The sequence below is a fragment of the Apium graveolens genome, chromosome 9 (assembly GCF_009905375.1).
Source record: "Apium graveolens cultivar Ventura chromosome 9, ASM990537v1, whole genome shotgun sequence".
In the NCBI taxonomy this organism is placed as follows: Eukaryota; Viridiplantae; Streptophyta; class Magnoliopsida; order Apiales; family Apiaceae; genus Apium; species Apium graveolens.
In genome coordinates this window covers 10,928,783-10,955,757 of record NC_133655.1, presented here as the reverse complement: position 1 = coordinate 10,955,757, position 26,975 = coordinate 10,928,783, and the positions used below count along the sequence as shown (strand labels likewise).

Sequence of the window (26,975 nt, the reverse complement as noted above, 5' to 3'; positions counted from 1 at the left end):
AGTTTTGTATTGTTATAAATACACCATATTCGTTTTTCTCGTTTTTAATATCAAAATTCGTAGGGCCTTTTCTTATAAAAATCAGCAATCTTGTAGAGTTTTGGAAAGATTTTTCAATTATTACAACTTTCGTGTTTTTCAAGAAAACAACGTTTGGAGGGTAAAAAGGCTAAATACATATCTGATCATAATTGGAATCGTGGAGAGTTTCAAGATCTTAGATGTTTCGTGTTTGATGGGTTAGTAAGGATTGACTGTGTGATTTAATGTAAATTATCTGTTTGCGTGATTGAGGTAAGTAACTTTCCGTTGCTCTGTATTATTTGTTTGCCTACGTGTTCTTTAAGTGAATAATTGTTGCTTCGTATATTGTATAACATTTCGTATTATGTGTGATTACATATTCTCCAATATTTGTTTAGTTGTATAAGTGTGAAATCGATATGTGATTGATAAAAAACGAATTCAAAGAAATCCCCGGTCTTAGTCATGTATAAAAATTAGAACTCAATCACTGGGTAGTGTGATGCATAGAACATAGAACTAGTTTGCGCACGTTCTGAAACACATCGATACCTTATCAAGTTTCAGTTTCACTTGGCGAGGGATGGAAACTAGCTCTCAATCGAATAAGAATTAGAATCCAGTCAATTAGGAAGTGTGACATAAGGTATAAGATGTCGGTCTCTGGCAAAGTGTGACATAAGGTGTGATTTAGGACTGTAAGACTAAATATAAGAATTTGTTATTAAAATTTATTAATTGATTAAGAAATTTGATTATGTGAATTATAGAATGTGTCATGTGCTTCGCTTTGATTATGGTTATTGATTATATTGTGTGCATCTTTGTTCAGCTTGTTATCGAATATATTTGTGATTTTGTGTGATCTGTGTTATGTCTCAAGCATGTTTAAATTGTGTTTTCGAAAAATTTAAAAATATTATTTTGAGTCGTTGTACGGTAGTTGCTTGGTGGGCTTCGCAACTCATTATTACTATTTTTAGGTTTCGTCTAACATTCGAGTTGGATAACGTCGGAGGTTTCGAGGACCTTAGGTTTGAAGTAGTTTGACTTCTGGATTTCCATTAGCTACGTTTTTGTAATAGTATATTTATAAAATAATTTTGGATTAATTATTGTATTATATTTTAATTTTAATTAGAGAATTAATAATACGGAAATGCGGGTGTTACCAACGTAAATTTAAATTTATTTAGTTGTTTATTTCACAAACCAAATTATCTCGTATCGGGTGCAGAGTCGTGTTTGGATTGAAAGTAATGATGCTATGCCGTCACCTTTAAATGAACACCATTTTTTCTCCCACGTCACGTTCCTTCAAATGGCGGCACATTGACCACAAATCGGTATTTGAGTACCTTTTTCCGTGATTTAAGGTATGTTATTTTTTTTATTATTATTTAAAATAAGTATTAATCTATTAAGGTAGTAAACATTTTTTTATCAGATATTAAACATTAGTTTCATTTTAAATCAAGATTTTAAAATTTTGAATTTTTACTCCAAATCTCTTGTTTGAAAATTTAAGAAACTTAATTTCAGTACTTTCTTTTCGGAAAATTTTAGAACTTGAAGTTTAAATTTTAAATATTTATATTTTACAACAAAAAAAATGTTCAAATAAGTTTTCTGGGAAAAATTTCTCGGCAAAATTTTTGTTCGGAAAATTCTCCCGATAAATAAATTCCTGGAAAGAATTTTGGAACAAAATTTCTTGAAAAAAATGGAAAATTTCCCCTTAAACAAATTCACGGGAGAAACATTTATGAGATTCTCGAAAAAAATAGAAAAGAATATTTTCGGGAAATATGTCTCGAACGGAAAATTTTCCTGATAAACAAATTAATGGGGGGAAATCCTAGGAAAAATTTCTCCGAAAACTTTTGGGAAAAAAGTTTTCTTAAATTTTCTCGAAAAATTCTCATAAACATAGTTTTTCACAAAAAAATTCTTGAAAAATCATGTGCTTTTCCGAAAAGATTTGCACAAAATTAAAACAATTAACTATAATGAACAAGAGCACGGTTGATAGCTCAAGTAATTAAAAGTTTATCATTTATCATCGTACATTCTGAATTCGACCTTTATTCATGGCGAGAATTTCCTAGTACAAATACACACTTGTAAAGTTATAATACATACTTGTAAGAAAAGTATAATAAGCAAAAAATAGAAAAAATAAAGTAAAAGAATAAATATATTATAAGTTCTGACCATTGTTGCAAAAAGTAAAAAATCGGATGTTATCGGTGGGGACACCGTCTATGATTTAATCGGTAATTGAGAATTAATCGGAACTAATTTATATTATATATATGTTATATATATTAATATATGTAATTATTTTATTATTTTAATTATACATATACAAATAAGAAAGCAAAAGGTTTTTCTGGATTGTTAGAGCATGTCCAATACTTCATGACTAAAATGATTGACCAAAATAGTGATCGACTAAGAGCTTCTACAATGGTGTTAGCTAAAATGATTGACTAAAATACTTTAAAATAATCGATATGTAAAATTTGTTGAACCTGTAATGCGATTTTTTCTGGTGAAGTTGACTATAATTAGGGCTGTTCGTGGGTTAGCAAATCGGTTCAAACCAATTCTTATTTGGGCCGACCAAATCGAACCATCCAATCCCATGGGTTAGTTGGGTTAAATTTTTGTTGGACTGATTATATTGGGTTGGTTCGGATTTTAACTTTTTAAAACCCTAGCCCAACCCAACCCGGTCTAATTGTTAAGTCCCAACTCATTTTCATTATATATTACTGACTCCCGACCCATTTTAATTTCGGACACAACCTGATACATTTGCTTTTACCCATAACTGACTATGCACGAGGCAGTAGACAAATGAAGTAATAACAATAATAAATTTTGAATTTGATCGTAATTTTGGACTAAACTTTTTAAATTGAATTGAACTCGGGTAATATGAAGCGGACAATGAGCTGCAATATAATAAGGTGCTTTCACAAACTATTATGTTAAACCAATTTGATTGTTTATAGTATTTATGCTTATCATATATTTATGTAGAGGAAAAATAAATTTTGATAGGTTGTGAAATTAAGAATTTATGTTTTTGAATCAAGATTGTATCTTTAACTTTCCACTTATTTTTCCGAGAGTTGTATTTTTCTTTAACTATACATTTGTGGTATAAAATATCTTTATACATTTTTTAATATATCTGTAGTAATTTGAACAATAATTTATTTCTTGTATATAGCATTTTTTTATTGTCTATTATTATTTTTATTCAACCCATTTAATTCAACCCTACCCAACCCAACCCATCACTCATATAATAGGATTAAGTTATATTTTTTTTTGATATTAATGGGTTGAAAATTTTCAAATCCGAACTAAATGGGTTGTGTCAGTTATTGTCGAAACTGACCCAACCCACTCATGTGCACCCCTAGCTATAATGATTAGTTATATTTCAAAAGTAGCATGTTATTACTATTTGAAGTTATTATAAAGAGAAGGTATTATTTTTGTATGGTAACCGATGACATGAAATTTCACTACGGGCTAGCAGAGGTTCAACAAATATATCCTACATAAAAAGGTTGGCTAAAATGATAGATAAGAGTTTTTTCTCATTGGAGTGATAATTTTTTTAGATATTCTTTATAATTTTTATTTTTGATATGCTGCTAAGGGTTTCTTATGATTGGATATGGTCTAAACAGTCTAAAATGTTGACTAATACAATTTTCGCGAGTTTCTACTTTCAAATCTAAGTTCTTTAATTTTTTACAATTTCGGCTCTTTGATTCGTTTCTTTTTAAAATCCGAATGGTTCGTTAGATTTTTTGGGTATGTTCTTAATAATGTGATCTTTTAGGGATTATTTTTCATGCGTTATAATTTTTAGAAAGTGCATTTTCTCTTTAATTCAAAAGATAAGTTTACTTTCTTGATGATATACCTCTTCCCGGCTCTTTCACATTAAAAATAAAAAAGTTTGCAAGCCAGTTTAAGAAAAAAAGTTTACAATTCAGTTTAAGAAAATATTTCGGCCAAAGATTCAGTGCACTCGAAGTTCTAGAATACGTTTTTTTTAAGAGAAAAAAAGCTGATTCTATTTTATTTTATTCCATAAAAGCTTTTGACTAATCAACTTTCAGGATGTCAAATAGGAAGCAATTGGCACACAATGTGAATCCTGAACAGCCACCACCCTCATGCAGAGAATTCTCTACACTCAACTAGTCCATTTTTCACACCCTGTTTCTTTTACTAACCACCTGCACTAAATCTTTGTACCTCAACTTGCTGGCATGTCACCTGATAAATCTTCCGGTAACCGGATATTTCTTCCCCTCATCGCGCTCTTTTTCTGCGGTATGATCCTTCCTTCAACTTCAAATGAAGTTGATGTCCTTCTCAAACTCAAGTCCAATCTCGAAAAATCAAATTCGAATTTTTTTAGTACATGGTCAGCTAAAAATTCACCATGCAACTTCACTGGCATAGTTTGTGATGCTAATCACATGGTTACAGAAATTAATCTTTCTTTGCAAAATCTTGTTGGGGTTGTTCCGTTTGATTCTATATGTTCTCTTGAATCACTTGAAAAAATATCACTAGGTAACAACTCTTTGGTTGGTGGTATTAGTGATCATTTGAGAAATTGTACTAATTTGAAGTACTTGGATTTGGGTTGGAATTCGTTTTCTGGGAGAGTTCCCGACTTGTCTTCGTTAACAAAACTCGAGTTCTTGAGCTTGAATCTTAGTGGAGTTTCGGGCTCGTTTCCTTGGAAATCATTGGAAAATCTTACAAGCCTAAGGTTCTTGAGTCTAGGTGACAATGAATTCGAAAAAAATCTGTTTCCTTTGGAAATACTAAAACTTGAGAAGTTATATTGGCTTTACCTTACAAACTCAAGTATTAAAGGTCACATTCCAGAGGATATTGGAAAACTTACTCTTCTTGAACATCTTGAGCTTTCAGACAATTTTATGGTTGGTAAAATCCCAGTTGGAATTACCAAACTTACCAAACTTTCGGAACTTTATCTCTATGATAATGATCTTTCTGGAGAATTTCCTGTTGGATTTGGAAATCTTACCAACCTCAAGGAGCTGGATGCTTCAAATAACAGTCTTGAAGGTGATATATCTGAGCTGAAGTCTTTAACAAACCTTACAATACTGCAGCTATTCGAAAACCAATTATCAGGAGAGGTTCCAGTGGAATTTGGAGACTTCAAGTTTCTTCGAGAAATCTCTCTGTATTCCAACAAGTTCACAGGCTCTCTGCCACAAAAACTCGGTTCTTGGACTGATTTTCAATCAATAGATGTTGCGGAAAATTTTTTCACTGGTCCAATTCCACCTGATATGTGCAAGAAAGGTACGATGCTTGATTTACTTATGCTTCAAAATAATTTTACTGGCCAAATACCTGAGAGTTATGCAAATTGTTTAACTTTGGATCGTTTTCGGGTAAGAAATAATTCTCTATCAGGCCCTGTTCCTACTGGAATATGGGGGTTGCCAAATTTGAGAATACTTGATCTTACATTCAATCAGTTTGAAGGTCCTGTGACGCGCAATATAGGTCAGGCCAAGTATTTGTCTCAGCTGTTTCTATCCAATAATCGATTTTCTGGGGAATTGCCTGTTACCATTTCAAAAGCTTCTTCCTTGGAGTCAATTGTGTTGAGTTCAAACAAATTTTCTGGTGAAATTCCATCAACTGTTGGAGAATTGGTAAGATTGAGTAGTTTTTACTTAGATCACAACAATTTTTCTAGTGCCATTCCACACTCAATAGGATCATGTGTTTCTTTAAATGTGTTAAGTCTTGCTGAAAACTCACTTCATGGTGAAATTCCTGCAAGTCTTGGTAATTTACAAAACTTGAACTCCTTAAATCTATCTGATAACAAACTTTCTGGAAAGATTCCAGAGAGTTTGTCTTCGTCTCGGTTAAGCCTTCTTGATTTGTCATACAACCAGTTGAGTGGGCGTATACCAGGTTCTATATCAATAAATGTCTTCAGTGAGAGCTTTGTTGGAAATCCGGGGTTGTGCAGTGATAGTGGCATCAGAAATTTTAAGCCTTGCACATCATCAGGTCATAAAATGTCGATCCTGGTGAAAGTAATTATCTCTTGTTCTATTGCTGGGGCAGTTGTGTTGGTTTTGGTACTTGTATTGTTAGTTTTAGCAAATCGGAGGAAAAACAGTGAGACTTGTCCTATCCAGAGACGCGATTCTTGGGATTTGAAACAGTACTATATGTTGAGCTTCAGTGAGGAAGAGATAGTGAAAGCACTCAAACAAGAGAATGTGATAGGTAAAGGTGGCTGTGGAAGTGTGTATAAGGTCACCTTAAGTTGTGGTAAACAATTAGCTGTTAAGCACATTTGGAAACAACATTCCAGTGGAGAGATTAAATTCCAGACAACCTCACCTATGCTCGAAAAAGGGAAGAGCCGGACACCTGAGTATGATGCTGAGGTTACAATGTTGAGCTCAATACGACATTTGAATGTCGTGAAGCTGTACTGCAGTATCACAAGTGAAGACTCGTATCTGCTAGTTTACGAGTACATGCCAAATGGGAGTTTATGGGATCAGTTGCACACGCGTCAGCAAATCAGAATGGATTGGGGTATCAGGTATGATATAGCATTGGGGGCTGCAAGGGGCTTGGAATACCTGCATCATGGCTGTGATAGGCCGGTGATACACCGTGACGTGAAATCAAGCAACATACTGTTGGATGAAAATATGAAGCCCAGAATTGCTGATTTCGGGTTAGCAAAAGTAGTTCAGCCTAATGGACTCAAGAGGACTACACAAATGATTGCAGGGACATATGGCTACATTGCTCCAGGTTTGTTTCACATGTTCATTGTCTTGGTTCATATTTTTGGAATAATGTATGTTTTGCCTTGTTAATTGAACATTGTTTTGTTTTTGTTGGTGTTGCAGAATATGCATATGCATACAAAGTAGACGAAAAGAGTGATGTTTACAGCTTCGGGGTTGTACTAATGGAATTGGTTACTGGAAGAAAGCCAACTGAACCTGAATTCGGAGAGAAGGATCTAGTCCAGTGGGTATGTGACGCGATGATGAGGAATGAAGAGAGGGCTATTTACTTGGTAGATTCGACCATTTCAGACAGCTTGAAGGAATATGCTGCCAAGGTCTTGACCATTGCAATCCGTTGCACAATCAAGATTCCTACTTTAAGGCCTTCTATGAAAATGGTAGTGCACATGCTGGAGGATGTAGGACCTTGTTCATCAGGTGAGGTATCTGTCAAAAGTGAAGGTCAAAACAGCAAGGAATAAGAAGTTGCAAAAGTTCTGTTGGTACACTAACTTTTCGAGATATATTTGCATAGCATTGCAATGCAAAGGGGGTGTACTGAATGTGTTTTGCAGAAGCTGATACATGGATAAACTAGTATAAGTAGATAATTTTGTGTAAATAGACTGTTGCAGATGCAGGGCGCTCTGCAAATGAACTTGTAACTGTTTATGACTACATTTCTCAGAAGTGATCCTTTGGTGAAGACCTTTTTTATGTTGCAGATGCATGTGAGACTTGTGTATCACCCGAAAGAGGTGAGACACATATCTGAGATGCGTATTCCTTGAATTCGTGTTGGGTGATCCATTGTCACCAATCTAGTGTTTCTTCGTTCTATGATTTTTGTAGATGAACAGAAGAAATTCTGTTTTATTAAAGAAAAAGATATCTAATTGTTTGAAAACCATTTCTAATCATAGAAAGAATGCATAAATTCATATACACACTTATAAACGGAAGTTTATAAGTGTAGACAAGAACATAGCCTGTCACAGTGTTTGTTGGATATCTCCAACATGTGTTGGCATAAGTGAAACCAGTCCCATCTGGGAGCCGAAAACACCGTTGGCAGATATCAGACCCCTGAGACATGGGGCACTGAGAGGTGTGACAGCCTCCTGCGCGAATGGTAGTGGAGATGTAAGTGCTTTTGCAGTCAGTCCATAAGAACATGCCTCCCAGATCAACAGTTAGGGAAGCGAGGAGAAGGGGAGTTTTCTGATATATTTCTGCGAGTTATTGGAATGTAGGTGGATCTTTGTAGACTGGAATGACTATTTGTTTAGGCCCTATTCGGGTTTTTGCTAAACAGTAAGTTAGACAAAGAAGTGAGCAGAGAAGAATGGGAAGCATAGAAGGGAAGGCCATGAGAGATTAATGAGAGTACATGATGAGAGTTTGAACGAATCATCCGTGGTTTCTGACAGGGATTAGAAACAATGGGCAAGTACTACTCCAGATGATTTCAATTCTCTAGTCCTGTGTTTATGGCATTTTTCGGATGATTTCATATATGGCTTTCTGTGCAAAAACTAATTGTTGTACATTTGTCACTATAAGAAGTTGGATGCAGGAGCAACTGCATCTACTTTGCTCACCGTGACATGTTCTTTACATCTGTTTCGAATAAAAAAGAATTACAAATCAATCACAACTGCACAGGACTAAGCAATCAGATAACTTTGCTGGAAAGCGGTATTGACACAGAAAAAATATCTTGCTAAAACAGGTCTCCAGCAGCAAATCCAATACAATTTTTTGTCGAAATTTCATACAATATCTTTACAAGTTCTAAAAGAGGCTTATATATACTATTGGGATAACAATTTATTAACACACATGTTTTCTACTATAACACGTCTTTCATCTTCAAGCTGAAGCTTCCAAGAATACAGAATAAATGAGCCTATAGATCAAATCTTTCAGCGACGAACTATAATCCAACATACGAACAACAAAACTGAATACAGATAACAACAAGATTATAATGGCAGTTACCTACACAACGTTCTTTGCACAGTCCTGTTACTTGGATACACTAACAGTGTGAAAGATTGGGACCCTTGACGATGACCTGAACGCAGCAGAAGTTGTTGATGTTGTAGATGAGGTAACACTTCTTTCAAATGGCTTCCCAGTTGACTTGGCTTTCAATGTTTCCTTTATTATGCTGAGCCCATTGCCCTGAAGTTTCGATGAATTCCCCTTACTAGAAGCAACCACAGAAAACATTTATCTAAAGTTAGTGTCTGAAAAATATGCAATTATCAAGGTAACAGATATGGAATTTGAAGATCCTCACCCTAGAGGCCTAAAAGACGATGATTGTGGCTTTTTTATGCAATCTTCTGGTTTTTTATTCTCATTATTGTTGATATCATTTTTTGACAAGGTTGTATGATTTGGATTTTTCTGCACTGAAATGAGACGTCTTTGTGGAGTTCTACATGCTTGCTCTCGTATAGTCTGCAGGCGAGTTGTTCTGTCCAATTTCTGCATGTTAAATAAAAGGTCAAAAAAATTACGAACTGCATACGTTGGTCCTAAAAGTATAATTCTTATGCACCGTAGATATTTTAAACTTATAATCTTTAAACTACACAGTGATAATAACTTACATCTGCAGCCTTTTGCACTTCTTTCAATGATTCTTTATCAACACAGTCAGGATTATTATTGCCTCCATTGCTTTGTACTGAACTTTTTTCGTTTTCCTGTCATGAAATTGTTCTATCAGAATTAGAAGCTTAATCTTTTATCATGAATGAAGAACTTAATCTCAAGCGATCTTGCAGAAATACTAAAATAGGATATGATGAAAATACTCACTTTGGTATCATTTCCACGTCTTCTCTGGGAGTTCCCACTTCGGAAACTTGAAACTGTTGCAGCTTGGTTCTGAGGATGGTGAAGTTTTTTCTCCATGTTAGCTTCCTTAAGGATACCTCGTTCCTGGAAAAAAAAAATAGATCTTAGCCTTCTCAGATCCACCACCGGAAAGTGTCTTCCTTTTAACTTTCAAAGATAATGTAAATATGTTTGCATACATCAGTCCTTAATCTAAAAGGTTTAGGATTTGTTGGCTTTGGCTTTCTGTTTTTAACATCTGGAGTAACAGTGGTTGTAGTGCTGAGAGCATCCTTTACTTCCCGAACAACCTACATCAGTTTCAATAAAGCAAGGAGGGTTTGAGTGCACAGCACCACATATAGATTAAACACAATTTTGAAGTAAATTAACTAGGTCCACTAACCTTTTTGCCATTCTCATGTGTCTGCTTCCTTCCAAGTAATTTCTTTTTAGAATTATTATTGTTACAGTTAACAGCTCTGCAATCAATTAAATTGATTAGTATCCCGTTCATATTTATCATTATAGACAAAAGTTAAAAAGTCTATCTGTTGACATGCAAGAGTATGGTACACATAGCCTCGTACCTGTTCTCGTCAGGGGCTTGACCATTTTCTTTATTATCACCCTGCATATGCTCATTCTTTGAACATACCTCAGTACGATCTTCTCTAATTATTATGTCATTGCCTTTTAACCCTTCTTCTACAAGAGAATGAGATGTGGGAACATCCACAGCTTCTAGATTTGGCAGAGAACATATTTCACCTCCGCCATTACCTGTCAACAAGTCTGAATTTTTTCCAGAAGACAGCAACACCTCCGAAACTAAAACTTCTTTTCCAGAAACTCCAGTTTTCAGATGCTTCTCATGCTCATTTCTTTCAGCTGCTACTGCATCACATGATAAAGATTCGACTTTTGTGTCTAGATTGCTCAAAGAGTTTATCTCACTTCCTGCAGAGTTCATTATCGTGTTTGAACTGTTTTTTGTCATTTTTGGAGCCTCACCATGTGCATTTCCTTCGCTTACCGAAAATTCTAAAGCAGAACTATCCTTTGTTTTTACGTCAATCCTCTTCTTTCTGGAGCCATCTTCTGAAACTTTTTCAAACTGTTCAGTTGGCATCTGTTTGTTGCTGTTAGTCTTGTTTGTTTTTAGGAATTTGGCCTCCTTGCCTTTGCAATTTTGATGACATAAAGGCAGACATTTGCCATCGTCTTGAATTGTTCGCTGTTTTCTAGAGTATTCGGAAGGTATTTTACTCTGATTACATTTGGTTCCCTTTGCCGATTTGCCAGTATACCCCAATACACGCTTCCTCTGACTTGTTATCTCCAACCTCTTCATCCCTTCACAAAGCTTTGTCAAAGGGGTATTCAGTTCCACTGCAGTTGCTTTGGGTATGTCTTTCCTAGGAGACCGAAACACCAGAGCTTTTGCTACCAAGTGGCTTTTTGGGACTGCAATTTTAGTTGGTCTTGGGTTCTGAACACTTCGAAAGGATGTTTGATGAGAAAGGTTCCTCTTGTTCCTTGGAGTAGTCATATACTTGGAAGCAACTTGCTTACCCTTAACCATTGGGGTTGAACTCAAATTTATCTTGGGATGACTTCCAACTTTCTCCTTTACATCTAACATCTTTTGAGACATTGACGAAACCATAGCTAATCTTGGTAACCGGGACCTCGAGGACTTCGCGGGGGCTGAAAGTGGGCATTTCATACTACTAGGAAACAAATAAGGTAGACAATCTTAATGAGAGCAAAACTTAATTCTTGTTCAACTACAATTGAGGAATTTGGGGAACTATCAGAACAAGTAATATGGTTCTAAATGTCTACCTCATATTTCTTCCATTTAATGCTCTCCGACGTCTTACATTAGGACTCCTTGCTGCCATTACCTGCACAGATAGTATTAAATCAGGACTACGATCAGAAGTTGTTTCTTAAAAAGGAGTAAGGAGATGTCGTACCCTAAGCACAAAATTTTTTGAAATCTCTTCAGGGTCCAGTTCCTCCTCATGCTTTCGGTCACATCCTGAAATCAGTTCAGAAACATAAGGATCCAACAAAACAATAGTATCCGGAGAGAACAAAACTAATTATGCATGTACCAAATTCGCAAACATAAATTCAAGCACTGGCCTGCCCGGTTCTAAAATAAAAGACGTAGGAACCTTTTCTCTGCTACTATAAGGTATTACCATGTATGAGCATTTGCACCAACCTCTCATACTCCCATTATCAAGATGCAAGTCGCTCCCCCCAATTTTCAGTCTCTTACTTTATCTTTAGGTACTTCATTTTGGCTACATCAATGAAACTATAATTCCTTTGTTTATAAACTAAGTGTTAAGATTTTCAAGTTAATTTAGTAAACTAGATTGAAAATATGTACTTACTGGTGACTAAGAAATACAACTTCAGCATAAGAAAGTACCGGATAAATATTTAGATTTAATCACTACAATCTTCAAAGTCTTAGTTCAGAAGTAGAAAAGGAGAGAGGCTGATTAAACCCCGATTATATTTCCTCTCCCCCTCTCCCCACCCTTCCCCAAGTTTTCAATATGTTAATCAAAAATATAGCATGACTAATAACCCCGAGTGAGATTTTAACAACTCGGGACTGATAAATCAAGCAACATTCTTTTTGCATCATTATCCACGCTTAGTGATATTCCTGAAATCACCAAATCCTCAAATACGATGCTCAAATTAAACCTCAATCATTGTTACAAGCAATTTAGCACTAATCGATTAATAATGTAGTGTCTCTCATAAGAATTTTAACAAACAGATTCAAATACAATCACATAACTGTCATTACCTAACAATCTTTAAAGCAAAAATTAAAAGCTAATACATAAAAACTCGTTCACGAATAATTTCAAAAAATGAATAAATTCCAAATTTATCAAATCAAATAAAAAATTGGGCTACATTTAAATTTCCAACACAAGATCTACAGCTACTAGGTTTCAAAAAGCACAAATGTATACTAAACAATTAAACTCGAATAATAAATATTTAATCGGGAAAAAATAACCAACAATTACCAACACGCAGGCAGAACCAGTAACAATCATCGGGGCGAAAAGGGTCACCGGAAGCAGTGAAATCGACAAACTTAGGAGCCTCAATTTCTTCGTAAAATTCCTCATCATTTAGCTCTTCTACTTGTTCTTTTTGTTGTACTTCTTTTTCTTCTTCTTCAGTAATTGCCTTCAGAAATTTCTGTATCGATAATCGAGTAGATTCCATTTTCTGATAAGCGAAAAATGAGCTGTTTAAGTGTGTGTTTTGTGTGTGACAGAAAGTAGCTAGCTGTTGTTGTAGACAGAACTTGAAGTGTTGTGAATGTTTAAAGTTTAAATGTTGTTTGTCTGAAACTAGCCGTTGCAACTCAAGGGTATTATGGTGTTTTCGTGGTTTGTTTAATTACAGTAAAACCTCTATAAATTAATATAGTTGGAACCGGAGAATTCTATTAATTTAGAGAGGTATTAATTAATCGATAAATTAATAATTATTAATTTATAGAGAATTTTCGGTAGCAAACAAAAATAACTTTTGATTAAATTTTTATTCACATAAATTTAAATAAAATGAATTGTACAATTTATATTTTATACTTAATTCAATTAATTCAATGTATATGAATTTAGAAAGTCAATGTAATGTACAATATATTAGATTCAAAGTCCATGTAGTGTATAAGTTAAATTCATTGTATTTTACATTGAAAATATTCAATGTATATTAGGAAAATTCAAAGTACATGAATTAATTTAATTCATTGTATTTTACATAAAAAGTATTCAATGTATGTGTAGTCATAAAATATATTATATATACTGTATATACTAGATTGGGGGAAAAATTACACAAACAAAACAATGGCTTCTCATCTAAAAGGTGTCACAAAATCAACAATGACGGATGAAGCAAGAAAAACATTATGTGAGTATAGAAGAGATTGCAAACACCATCCTTGAAAATAGTGTTGAAGATGATCTTGAAGACGATATAACACCGTTGGAGCCGATTACACGTAAAGAAGCACTCAAGGCATCAAAAATGCTTAATAACTTTTTGATGCAACATGAAAGCACCACAGCCGAATTTTTAGATGCAATAAGGAAGATTAGGGATGAGCTTCATGTTGATTTAAATTATATGAAAAAGTAAACTACAATTGAATCATATTTTACAAAGATGTAATAGCTATATTTTTATGAATATAAGGGAATTATTAATTTATAGTTTTATTGGGACCATATTTTTATACAGGGTTTTCAAAAAAATTATTATCTTATTATCTTATCGAAATTGATCATTTTTTTAACTGACCCAAGTCGGGACCGGACAAAATTATTAATTTAGAGAGATTATTAATTAATCGAGTATTAATTTACAGAGGTTTTACTGTATATATATATATATATTTTAGTTATAGGGGTTTTAGTTGACATTAATTTCCAGGATTTTATCGCCCTTTTCCAGAAAATAATTTTAGCATTTAAAATAATTTAAAATAGAAAAAATTGCCCCTCAATAATTACCCATCTAACATGAGTACATCTACATCGTGTATTTTGAATGGTATAATTGTGATTTTATAAATAAGTTTGGGATTATAAAAGTACGTTATTATTAAAAAAAAATTACATCCCAATCAAAATAATTAAATTCATATTTAGGATAATCTAATACTTTAAAATAAATAAAAATTACTTCAACAAACAAACAAAAAATACTTGCTAGTGAAAAATTTTGGGTCACTTAGCACACCTTCTAAATTAAAAAATTAATGTGACTTGTAAAGGTTTACATAGACTAGGTTATGATTTCCTAAATTTATTAAAAAATTATAATAAGATCGAGTGTAACGCCCCCAAATCCGGGGTCAGAGGATTTGGTAGTCACTATAACATCTCAATCTAAATTAATCTGTTTAATCAATAAATAAATGACAGCGGAAGATATTTAGCATAAATGACCCCAAACTAATCCAAGATCTTTTAAGGTTACAGTTCTAGAAACAAGATATTCAAATTCCACAAATAAATTTTTCACTTTCTTTTAACATTCTTTTCAATAAATTCCAATTAAAACTAACCCGCTAGTATAACTTCGAAAAGAAGTATATTAGGCCCAACTATAAAATATCACAAATATAATATAATATAAACAACATTTACACAATATAACTTACACTAGTTCGCAACCCTGGACCAACCACCTTCCAAAAGTTTCTTCTTTGCTCCCTTGAATTACACAGCTAAACAGCGCAAGCTAATCCTTACTACAGGTTAAATTTGAAAACAGGAAAGTATGAGCGGAAGAAATGCTCAGCAAAATCATTGTAATATATATATATATAGTCGTTTTGATATAAAACCGACATCTGCATTAGAGCAGAACATTTAAAATCATAATTTCTGAATCATAAAATTTTAGTTGAGGAACCCCAAAATTGATTCCTTAATTGTATTCAAAACCATTTTGATATTTTTTAGGGAAATGCTTCAGCAATACTTTGAATCTTGACGAGAATAAAACTCGTAAAATAGTGTTTACGAAAATATCGTAAACCACAATAACATGAAACAATGATTATGAATTGAATCATAAACTTTACTCAAAACCGAACTCTTGAAATTAATACTTATTTTGCTGTCATATCAAATTAGATATCAATACGAACTTTGATGCTCACAATATCCCATACTGAAGTCAACATCAATCATCTATATTAATATCACCTTTGATATTTAACAACAATGTAAGTATCAGCAAAAATCAGAATCTGAATCAAAACTGCATTTTACCATTATTCCAAAACAGAAACAGTTGATAAATTATTTATTCTATGATTATCAAAACAATTTAGAAACAACAGTTTAGATTGGAACCAATTATGCACTATCCTGTTCCTGATGATCAGTCACGAAACAGCATCGGTATCCTGCAGGCATACCGTAAATATATGTACTACCCGTATCCCACAGCCATACGGTACCTATAGGGCGCCATAAAAGGCATATATTCGCCTTGTAAGATATTACACTTCCGTATAATAGCTCATGTTGGACCGGTGCCTCGGCCTCTTACGCAACCAGTAACCATCCAATCTTAAAACATTTTATTGAAAAGGAGTCGAATCAATCGACACCCTAAATAATTTTATTCGCCCATTCACTTAGGCAGGAAACTCGCAACCAAATCATTTTTCTCAAAATCCAAAACATTTATAAATTCGATAATTGGATAAGTAAAATCACTTAGCTATTCTGAACATAGAATAGCAGAAGAATACTTGCATGAACATAATCAGCGATATGTAAAACATTTGTCTATTCTGAACTGAGAATAGGAAAGAAATACTTGCATAATAGGATTCCAAATAAATATCACTTGAACAATAAGTGATGATATGGATACTTGCATAATATGATTTTAAATAAACATCACTTGAACGATAAGTGAAGTCAGGGGTTTGAGATTTAGTAGTTAGTCACACTCGTATAAACACAATTATCTAAGTCCGACATCTCAATGCATCACCGCTTTTACTTCGCTAAATCTCTGATCTGCTGCTCATGTAGTGCTGCAACCCATTATTCCATATAATTCAACTTTAGCCTACATCCATTCCATCTGGTCCTGATCGTCTTGAAAAACTCGCATTTATAATTAAAATATCACACTTTAATCGTCTACACGATAATAACTCAATGAACTGCGCGTCAAAAGCCTATCGTCTACCCATACGATAGCCCACACATAAATATAACAGACAAACACGGGACTCTTGACTCATGTACACATGTATTTCACATAACATATAAATACAAAATCATATAAGCCACGTATCACATAATTCATATCACATATGACTCGATACATCAAAAGTTCGACTCGATACGTTTAAAATGGAAATCGGGTCAAAATATGATTTATCGATCAAAAATTGACTCAGAATGATTCGTAAAAAAAGCGACCTTTCGAAACAAAAAGAATTTAGGTCTCGAAAGTATTTTTATTGAAAGCGGAATATTTTTCTGAGTTGATAGGCGTTCGTTTCGTATTAAACGGACGAACGGTTTATTTATTATGAATAAAATAAGAATAAATCAATTAATAATAAATTAATTGATTTTTTAAATACTCAAATATAGTTTTCGAAGCTCAAAATAATTTTTAAATCAATATTTAGGAAAAATCAGAATTAAAAATGATTTTTTCCTAATTATTAGAATTAAAGTATAATTAATACAAATTATCTAAATAAACTGATTAATTATCAAAATAATTAATCAATTTAAATGAATAAAATTTTTGGATTTTTGAAAATAATAAAATAAAATAATTTTTGGAATTTAAAATAATTAAGTAAATAATTTTTAATATATAAGAATAATTATTAAATGAATTCAGAAATAAAATAAATGATTTTTAGAAATTTAGAAAATGAATTTTAATTTATTTTAGAATTAGAATTCCAGAAACAGTTTTTAAAAACTGAATAAGAATTCAGGAGAATTAAACCCGGGTCAAAAGACCGGGTCACCTGGAACCAACCGGGTCCGGGTTGAACACCGGTCGATTTCTGGAAATTGCCCAGATTTCGGCGGTGTTTGGCCGGACTCCGGCGATCCCATTCCTGGCCAAAACACTTCGTTTTGGTCCAGTTGTTGATGGGGTTCTGTTCTAAAACTTCCCATAATTCCGATTACCAGCTTATCATCAACAGCAGCTCGCTAGAACCCAGAAACCGATCAAAACGCCATTATTTCCGGCGAGCTTATTCATGATTCCGGCCATACCTTGTTTTCGTCCATCTCAACACCAAAATCAACGTTTTACCTACCAATCAAAACTTACTCTACCAGTAATCTATTCATGTAATTTATACGCATCAAAAACATAAAAGCAATCCACAAATTCGATTCAAAAAATCCGTTAAACTATTAACTTCGAACTTTATCAATTCTTGATCAAAATCAACAAAGTAAACCACTAAATCATTCCTTACAACCTCGGGAACATTTATCAATCAACAGAAACAATAAACAATTGCTCGAGAATCAAAAACGAATTTAAGCAATAATTTTGAAAAAATCGAATTTACAAAATACTACACCTCGATTTGTGATGTTGATATCAACAGAAAGAGCTTGAAACAATGATCGTTTTGGTGTGTAGAACGTTCGATTTGGTTTCCTGGTCAGTCCAAAATCATTGATCAAAGTTTGAGAAAGAATTTTCACCCCCAAAAATATTCTTGGTTTCTTTCTATTTTCTGATTTTTTTAGGAAAATAAATAAATAATATGAAAATTCTGCAGCTATTTATATTTACAGAAATTATATCCCTAAAATAAATTAAGGGTGTTTTTATCCCTTAATTAAAATAGTTAGGCCCCAAAATAATAATTACGGGAAATAATTTTAAAAACGATAAGATATAAAATTTGTATAAAAAATTCCCAAATATTACGAATAATTCAAAAATGCAGAAATACTGGGTATTTGAAATACGAATGATTTTATAAAAATAAAAACACAAATTTTGTGGACTTTGACGTCCCGGTGGGGTCCCGGTCCGTTGATTTTTGAAAAACAGAAACAATCCCTAAATTAACGGAAAATCCCGAAAACACATATAATACGATTAAACGTACATAAAACGAAGTAAAACAAGTACCTTGATAAAGACACTAATAAACACTCGTCCAAATTGCGTATAATCCCATATACATACATTTTAAACACGTAAGGAGTATCCCGCTGGATCATATCGGATCCGAAAATAGGTTATTTAGCCGCTAAATAACTATAAAACGATACAATTTAATATCAGATTTGGATAATTATTAGAACCGGGCTTCTTATAAAACACTTTATACGGAAATAATGTAAAATATCCCGTCTCTCAAGAATACGAGTTTTATTGATCTACCAAAATGATTATCGTATCGAAAATTTTGCGCCGGGACGCGCACGGGTCAAACCGTAATTCGGATCGAAAAAGTTAAAACACGGAAAATGTCCGGAATTACAAGATTAGGTTAGAAAGGAGTTTTCCGAAGAGTTTCGGGTTGTAAAAACGCATAAACGGTTGAAGTTGGACGATTCCCGACTTTTATAAAATAGTTTTATAATTACTCAAATAATAATTAATAAATCCATAAATCATTATAAAATCATCTAACAGTCCAAAAATTACCAGAAAAATATCCCAATTATCTATATTTTATTCTGAACATATAAAAATTAGAATACTCAAAGAATATCATATATAAACATCCAAAACATCAACTCCAATTACCAGACAATTCACTAAAATTCACATAAAATCACATAAATAATTCCAAATAATTATAATAATAATATTTGTAAATATGAGATATTACATCGAGTATTTGTGAGATCGGACAAAAAATCAATGCCACTTGTTTCCTTAGCTCCTATTCTTATTCTTATGGGAACATCATGTCCATTGACAAGCTTAAGCGGAATTTAAAAATGTTATCCAACTTTTATTTGAAAATAATTTTTTTTTTTTTGTAATATCTCTATTATTAAGGTTCTGTATCATGTATCATATTATAGTTAAAAATTGTTATGTTATTAAAAAAAGTGTTTGTTGAAAAAATCATATAGTATTTATGAAACACACCCTAAATGTGATTCCATTTTACCTTTTTTTGTGGTGGTTGTTTCGCTTTTTGTCTAAGTTTTTGTTTGGCTTTTTGATTTAGCTAATTTTCACAAAATCTGGATGCTCGAAGGCATACCTGGATTTGAGAGATTCTTACGCTGTAACACTGGGTGGTGAGATTGCAAAACACTAGTGATGACTGTTTAAGCAGGTAAGTCATCAACTACAAAAATTCAATTTTTTTTGCTAAATACAAAAAATCATTTCATTTGAATGGTAACCATTATCAAAATAAATAAAAATAGTATGATAATCCCTTTTAATTTGTAATTGTTCTTTGGCTTAAATTATTAAATTACAAATAATCAAAGTTAGTTTAGCATGCACAGCAAATGCATCCATTCATTATAATTTTTTGGATGTTGGAGTATACTAATATGATTTATAAGTGTGGAAATAAAATTGGTTGGTTTTATTATCTTTGTTTTGTTTGATGAGATACTTCTAATTCAGAGTATCGTATGGAATATCTCCCAAATATTAAATATTTGGCAAAACTTGATTTGACTGTTTTTCTCTAATAACGTTGAAGGTTTTAATCAACCTTCAACTAAAAAATGCATGTTTAAATAGTAAGTCAAAACTTGATAACTTGTACTTTTTAAAGTGCCTTTTATTATTTTCATGTAATTTTATTTGATAAAAGTTAAAATTATTATTTTCATTTTTATAATTTTAAGTCATAAATTATACAAAATAATAAAATTACCCAACAAAATAGAAAAATCGACTTTTAGCTTTTCATTTTAAGCAACTAGTAAAGAGGTCTTAAATGACATGGAAATGACAAAAAGGACATGACAGAGCATAAAAATTTTGGCGGAAGGAAACAGCCCTGGATTTAAGAGTAACATAAAGATAAATACGTTTATGTTTTAATCAAACTCTTGCTGGAGTTCCTAATACATAGATTTAAGGTTAAGATTTTCGATTTGATTAACACTTGATATTCACGTTTCAACCATTAATTGGCAATAAAAAAAGGTTTAGATAAACGTAATTGTACAGGATATATAAAAAATGCTAGATTGCAACATCCTGAACTTGAGGATGTCAAGAAAATAGATTGCATCATGAGTTTAGTGTACTAATTGTGGATCAACTTGATAGCAACAGTGCACCAACATCTAAAAAATTCTGGAGCATAAAGCTTTTGACAAATGCTCATAGATTGAATTGTCTGGCCTTAGCATTCTTTTTCCAAGTAATTTCAGATAAGCTCATGTTACAACTACCGACTATATTACTCTATATAAGCCTTAAGTAGGAATACAAACACAAACTTTTACAACATTAGCCAATAAAATGTCATGAATCTTCGAAATGATGATCTGTCTCGTCAAAAATCTCCTCCTGCATGACAGGAAAAATTGCTGTTAAGTTGATGCCAGTAGGAAAAAAAAGATATTGTAAATAACTATAAACAAAATTCGAGTGTGATATACCTGTAAAAGCTCTTCAATAACATCTTCCATTGTAATTATGCCAACAGCTTCTTCTTCTTCAGGGAGCTTTGGTAGTGGGCTCCCATCTATTTGCAAGATATCCGAGTACATATCCTTTGTCCATTTCTTATTCCTGCTACCCTTAAATGAATTGTTCCCGCTGTTTGGGAAACTCTTCCATTTCTGAAGCGATCTTTTTGTCTTTAAACTCTTTTCTAAAGGCGGCTTGTCACCATCAACATCTATTTTCACATCCTTTGCTGGATTAATGTCCAGCAAGAGATAGTGCAGAATTTATCCAAGTTAGTTGAGAACAAAAAATATGTGAAAGCAGTATCTGCAGTCATAATCTTACTGTTAGTAGGACTTCCATTTACAGCATAACTCTCCGCCTTTTCACACTGTCTTACAACAACAGCCATGTGGCTGTGACCTTTCTGGAACTCATTTAGAATGTCATATAGTGGTAAGGTCTCTGGAACCCTAGAATATACACAAAATTAAGCATAAGTTAATATACAAGTACACCCCTAAGAATCATCAAGTAGTTCTTTAGCAAGAACAAGAAACGTATAAATGAAACAGATAAAAAAAAGTTTGATTTCAACAAAAATCTCAATATTAAAAAGTTTGAATTTAAACAAAGAATCATGATCTTAATTAAAATAATTTGTTTTGTGTGTGGTGTGGAAACTGGAACCACTGTAATTAATGGATAGAAGATTGCCTTGGGATCCTGCGGATGGTAACATTCTTCACAGGTACTTTTTCTTCAGGATGTATAGTCAACAAGTTTTTTGCCTGTAATCAATATTCGAACCAATGTATTACAACCTTGAAATGAAACTGTTACACCACTCTAGAAAGACAGAAACTACATAATTAAATAAGTGCTCATAGATAAAAGTACTATGATAAAATATGTCATAAGAATTGATAATAAAAGAGTTGAAAATAACATCCATCTATTTAATGAAATTACTATTATGCATTTCCAGGAAGGAACATTGACAAGCATCAAGCATCTAATCAACCATAATAACATCAACTTTATACATTTGAACTTGTTAATTAATTTATTTCCTAATAAAGTTCTGAACAGAGTTTAGCATCTAGAGTGTCCAAGACTGACAGCAAGATTACCTGACCCTTCTCAACAGCTCCTAAATTCCACACACTATCCAATAATATGACTCCACTTAAATTCGTGAATAATTGATCTTACACTATATGCTATATTCGAGAGTACAGACACTTAACTGCCTAACTGTCTAATTTTGATATTATTCATACGTTAACAAGTTAGGGGTCATTTGTTAACCCCTGTACCATACCAAAAGTAGTACCATACCAAAAGTACTGGACGAGGCTTTGAATCACCTGTTCAGATTGTTTGATAAATTTTTTTGTTAGCTGGATGAGCCAAGAATTTAGCTGGACGACTCATTCAAAAATTATAGCTGGATGGTTCATGTAACCTCAGGATATAGTAAGTTTTATCAAGTGATATCAAGCCACTAGACCATGATGCAAAAATATAATATATTTATTTATAATACATACGTGATTTTCTTAAAAAAAGTATAAAATTAAAATTCCATGCCATATATTAATTTTACGTAACATTTATACTTATATTTTTAGTTTTTAAATATGTTTATATTCAAATAATAATGTGGATTTTAATATGAATACATTTGTCTAAAATTTGTTTAATAATTTTAAAATTAAACTTACAATTATATATTTTTCATGTTTACGACTGAAAATATTGTTTACTCTTTAAATGGATAATATTTATTCAAAATATATGTATGTTTTTATTATTAAATTTTCAAAATACGTGTAAATTGTTATTTGATTATTAAGATTAAAATACAAATTAATTTTTACATATACGTAAGGATATGATCAACAAATATTATCGTTCAGAAATTTTGATATTTATTTACCAAACAGGATTAACAGTCCAACATTCAGATTATCAATCATTCAGAATTTTAATCGTCCAGAAAAAATGATTCAGATTTAACAAATGACCCCTTAGTGTTACCATTTTGTTTTTGTACACAGTTAACTGGTCACTTATACATTTTACATCTAGAGCTTGAACCATTGGACACCAAAAGACACTAATAGCTCTGTAAAACATATCAAATCAATGAGACATATAATCTACGGTCTCTCTTTCACATGGATCTTAATATTTTCATCGAACTCTCCACAAAAACAGAAAAAAAATCTGAACGCCAACTTACTCAACAACTCAAACCATGCTACTACATAAAAGCGGACTAATTTAGAGTCCAGACAGAGAGGTATCATTCGTAAAGCATGTGATAGAAGGATGTGGTGAATATATGTTTACCCATCTAAAATGAAGGTCAAAAAGTCTACGTTTGTAATTCATTATTCCAGAAGGTTCCACCAAACAAAATTACAACAACATTGGATGAGATACATCTCCGAGCAGGATAGAACAAATTTTTCCAAAATGTAACAGTAGAGTAGAGGGAAAATACCAGTATAAGTCCGATTATATTTGTTGGTTGCTCATAGTAGACTGGCACTCTGCTATGCCCTTTCTCCAAAATCAAATTCATCAATTCCCTATGTGGTAGCAAGACAAAGATAAAGCTAATCTCATAGCAGATGTAAATTTGCAGGTGAAACAATATCCACTCGAAGGTAGAAAAAAATGTGTTACCTATCAAGCCTGGCATTAATATCAACTGCAAATGTTTCAGCTATAGGAGTCATGGCATCACTAGCTGTTTTCTCACTTAGTTCAAGTGCTCCAGCAATTATTGTCGTTTCGTCACGTGTAAGTTCTCCACCTTTTCCTGCCTAGTTACCAATAGAAATAGCCATAACATCACAACTTCAGAACCATGCTCCGGTACAATGAAGCAGAGAAATCTTAAACATTAAAGTTCTGAGATTAATATGTATTGCAGACATGCACCAATAGTAGTGCTGAATAAGATTTTACTAATATTGTGTGCATGATATTGGAGGGGAAGGTAGAAAGATTCCAACTGAGACCACTTTTCACACCAATAAGTAAATGAAAAGCAGTTCCAAATTAATACTCATACAGACTACACTCTACTTCACAAAGAGCTCCTAATTTCATACCTCATTACCATGCATATTCACTAGTGTTTTTAACTCAGCCCTGCGGAAGAGAGCAACATGTCCATGTCCAAGGAGGTAGTCCAATAGCTGTACATCAGCACAAATTTTGAGATGCAAGTAATTTGGTAACATAGTATTCAAACTATAGAAGTAAAGACGTAGTTCTCACCTTGCTAATTGGATATGCAACAGGAAAACAGATGCAAACAAGAACTCGAACAAATGGTGCCACAGTTGCACCAATAGCCAATCCATATCTAGAACAAACAGATTGAGGTATAATCTGCATATCGAAGCCAACATTTAATTTCACCAAATAATTTTTTTTATTGCTAGCGTCTAATATATAGCTAGGCCTAGGCATAAACATTGTTAATTCATAAACAGAAACTATTGCAGCAGATAGCGTGGACATTACATATGCAGAGCTAGCTACAGCCAATGTTGATGGGTTTGGTCTCTAACCAACATGTCCAAATTGTTGTCTAACGCATAGTTATAATATCTTACCTCACCAAAAAGGAGGATCAATGTCACTGAAATCAAGATAGCACCCCAAGCTGTTACAAGGCCATCCAGAAAAATGGGAAGTGCCTAATAAGGAAAGTAACTTGATTTAGTTTATCCACTACAATACAAGGGATGGGTTCATTAATTACATTTGAACAAAATATACCTCCATAGCAGCAGCATTGCAGATAAGTAAGGTGCATAGCAATAAATGCTGATTTTTGACAACTGGCAATATCTTTGCTGTTGAACAGATTGAATTATTAATATCTTAATTTAAGAGTATTTGGAATATCTAATTAAGTACAATATGTATCAGAATGTATCTTGCATGTGTCATTACTCATTAACAGTCAATAATCGACACCGTCTAATGCAAAATAATGTACAGCAAGACAGGGAACATGCATATAAAAAGTGAGCCAACACCACAGCATACTCGAGCCTCCCCATACTAAGGTTCTAACCCATAAATTTCACAGTAATGAACCGAACCTGCTAGAAAATAATTCCACTAGGACTATCTAAAGTAAAACCTATATGAGTATCAACTCCATTATAGTGTGAAAAATCAGAGTAAAATATCATCGACCCAAACAAATCACTAAAGGACATAAGCTTATTTAGCACTGTAAAGGCAGCCTAAATAAACGTAACTGCTACCTATCGTCCCTTAGAATTCCACTACCACATCAACATATCGAGAATCTATTTGCATAATAATATTTGTTCCAAACACCTAGAGGCTCCGTTTGCACACCATCAAATATAACATTCTCCCGTCAAACTCCAGCTAATCTACCGTTATTAAAAATTCACTTGTGCACATAAAACTACTAATATAACGGCATGATTCTGTCTAATATAAACCGGAATTTCCTCAATTACGATAAAACCAGTGCACCTAAACAATAATAACCATTTCCACAAGGACCGCAACAAGACATTCAAACTAGATAAGCATTAAATAAAATTATACATACACATACAGTAATATCCATATATACACTAACATATCCAAAAGGACCACAGCTTCATTAATTGCATCTAAAATTAAACTAAATCTACATACGCACAGTAAAAACATACAGTAAAAACATATCCCATGTGGTTTTTAGTATTTTACCGGCGTGTTTGCGATCGGTAGGAGTACCGGACTTTGCGAGAACTTCGAGATCAACGAGACTCATAGACATGAGACCTAGAGTTAGTCCTGACATCAATCCAGCAAAACACACTAAAAACACTATTATTGCTATATGTATAAAAAAGTTTGTTTCGCAACACCTATATTCCACCGCCATTTCAGTACAATTTGCTCTGTTTTTCGAAATTTGAGTGTAAAATTAGAGATAACAGAGCCTCCAGAGCTCGTAATCGTCCATGTATTTGTTAGGTTATAGAGAGAGAAAGTGTTAATTTGGAAGAGAGAGAGGGAGAGAGAGAGAGAGAGAGAGAGAGAGAGAGAGAGAGAGAGAGAGAGAGAGAGAGAGAGAGTTGGAGTATGGCGGTGAGTGTGTGTGAATATGTTGGGAAGTAGGATAGTTTGTGATAAGAATATATGTATACGAGAGAGAGAGATAGTATGTATTCGAGAGAGAGAGAGTATGTGTATTCGAGAGAGAGACAGCCTAGAGAGAGTTGGGAGAGATTTGAGAGAGAGATTTGGGAGAGAGATGTGAAGAGATATTGGGGAGAGTGGATTACTGTTGCAAGGAGATGCAAATAGATTGTATGTATAGAGGACAAAAAACTTTAGTAGAGAGACGACACGGAAGCTAAGGTGTGAGTGTGAGTGAGAATTGACGTGTTTAGTTTCCCCGCGAAATAATAATGTTGTGACTCGCCTCTTTTTGCTGCATAATCTATACAATTATATTTTATAGTATCTTTTTTTATTGTTACCTTGGCCCATCATTTTTCCGTTTGTTGTTTGGTCATTTTTTTGTAGGGATTTGGATTTTTGATATTATAATTTAATTGAAAGTAGGTTATTTTAGGGTTATTAAATTAGATAATGCAAACAAATGATAAACAATTGCTAGGCGCAATGAGGGGTGATCGAGACTATCCTAGCCGAACAGTGTCAAGATCTGCTCGAGCTCACTTAAAAAAGTTTGGGCGCGAGTTCAGTTCTAGTTCGACTCAATCTTTAATTTCAAGTTCTAATCTCGACTCGTAAAAAATTTGATAGGTTTGAGTTCAGCATAAAAGTTAGAATTGATCTCATCAATATTCACGAAAACTCGAAATATGATTGTCTACTCGAATTCGATTCGATTAAATGTATTAATATAATCAAATATTTATATAAAATATATTTATAATAAATAATATTAAAAATAGTAGAGTCACGATAAGTCTCGCTAATCTTACGAGTCGAGTAATTTGAATGTTGAGCTCGGCTTGGTAAAAAAAT

At 33.0% G+C, this 26,975-nt stretch overlaps 3 protein-coding genes across 4 annotated transcripts; 1 reads left to right on the top strand and 2 right to left on the bottom strand.

Moving 5' to 3' along the window:
• Positions 1-4,188: 4,188 nt before the first annotated feature.
• On the top strand, positions 4,189-7,715 carry LOC141684018 (receptor-like protein kinase 7). The gene is made up of 2 exons (XM_074488847.1): positions 4,189-6,894; positions 6,993-7,715. The coding sequence occupies exons 1-2, from the start codon at positions 4,326-4,328 to the stop codon at positions 7,355-7,357; spliced, it is 2,934 nt and encodes a 977-aa protein (XP_074344948.1). The 5' UTR covers positions 4,189-4,325; the 3' UTR covers positions 7,358-7,715.
• An 814-nt stretch (positions 7,716-8,529) lies between these two features.
• LOC141684020 (uncharacterized) lies at positions 8,530-13,068 on the bottom strand. 2 transcript variants are annotated; one of them, XM_074488849.1, is made up of 10 exons: positions 12,794-13,068; positions 11,708-11,772; positions 11,574-11,635; positions 10,316-11,455; positions 10,132-10,207; positions 9,926-10,036; positions 9,708-9,830; positions 9,497-9,592; positions 9,181-9,371; positions 8,530-9,087 (listed from the first exon to the last, which is right to left on the bottom strand). In XM_074488849.1, exons 1-10 carry the CDS (start codon positions 12,996-12,998, stop codon positions 8,904-8,906), a joined length of 2,253 nt encoding a protein of 750 aa, XP_074344950.1. In that variant the 5' UTR covers positions 12,999-13,068; the 3' UTR covers positions 8,530-8,903. The 2 variants fall into 2 exon arrangements, with proteins under 2 accessions (XP_074344950.1, XP_074344949.1); XM_074488848.1 differs by having other exon boundaries at positions 8,531-9,087; positions 10,316-11,458.
• Positions 13,069-20,589: 7,521 nt separating this feature from the next.
• LOC141684240 (DUF21 domain-containing protein At2g14520-like) lies at positions 20,590-26,349 on the bottom strand. Its single transcript, XM_074489109.1, has 11 exons — positions 25,683-26,349; positions 24,723-24,799; positions 24,557-24,640; positions 24,216-24,329; positions 24,047-24,133; positions 23,616-23,755; positions 23,431-23,518; positions 21,636-21,709; positions 21,264-21,391; positions 20,909-21,168; positions 20,590-20,816 (listed from the first exon to the last, which is right to left on the bottom strand). The coding sequence occupies exons 1-11, from the start codon at positions 25,858-25,860 to the stop codon at positions 20,772-20,774; spliced, it is 1,275 nt and encodes a 424-aa protein (XP_074345210.1). The 5' UTR covers positions 25,861-26,349; the 3' UTR covers positions 20,590-20,771.
• Between the last annotated feature and the right edge of the window lie 626 nt (positions 26,350-26,975).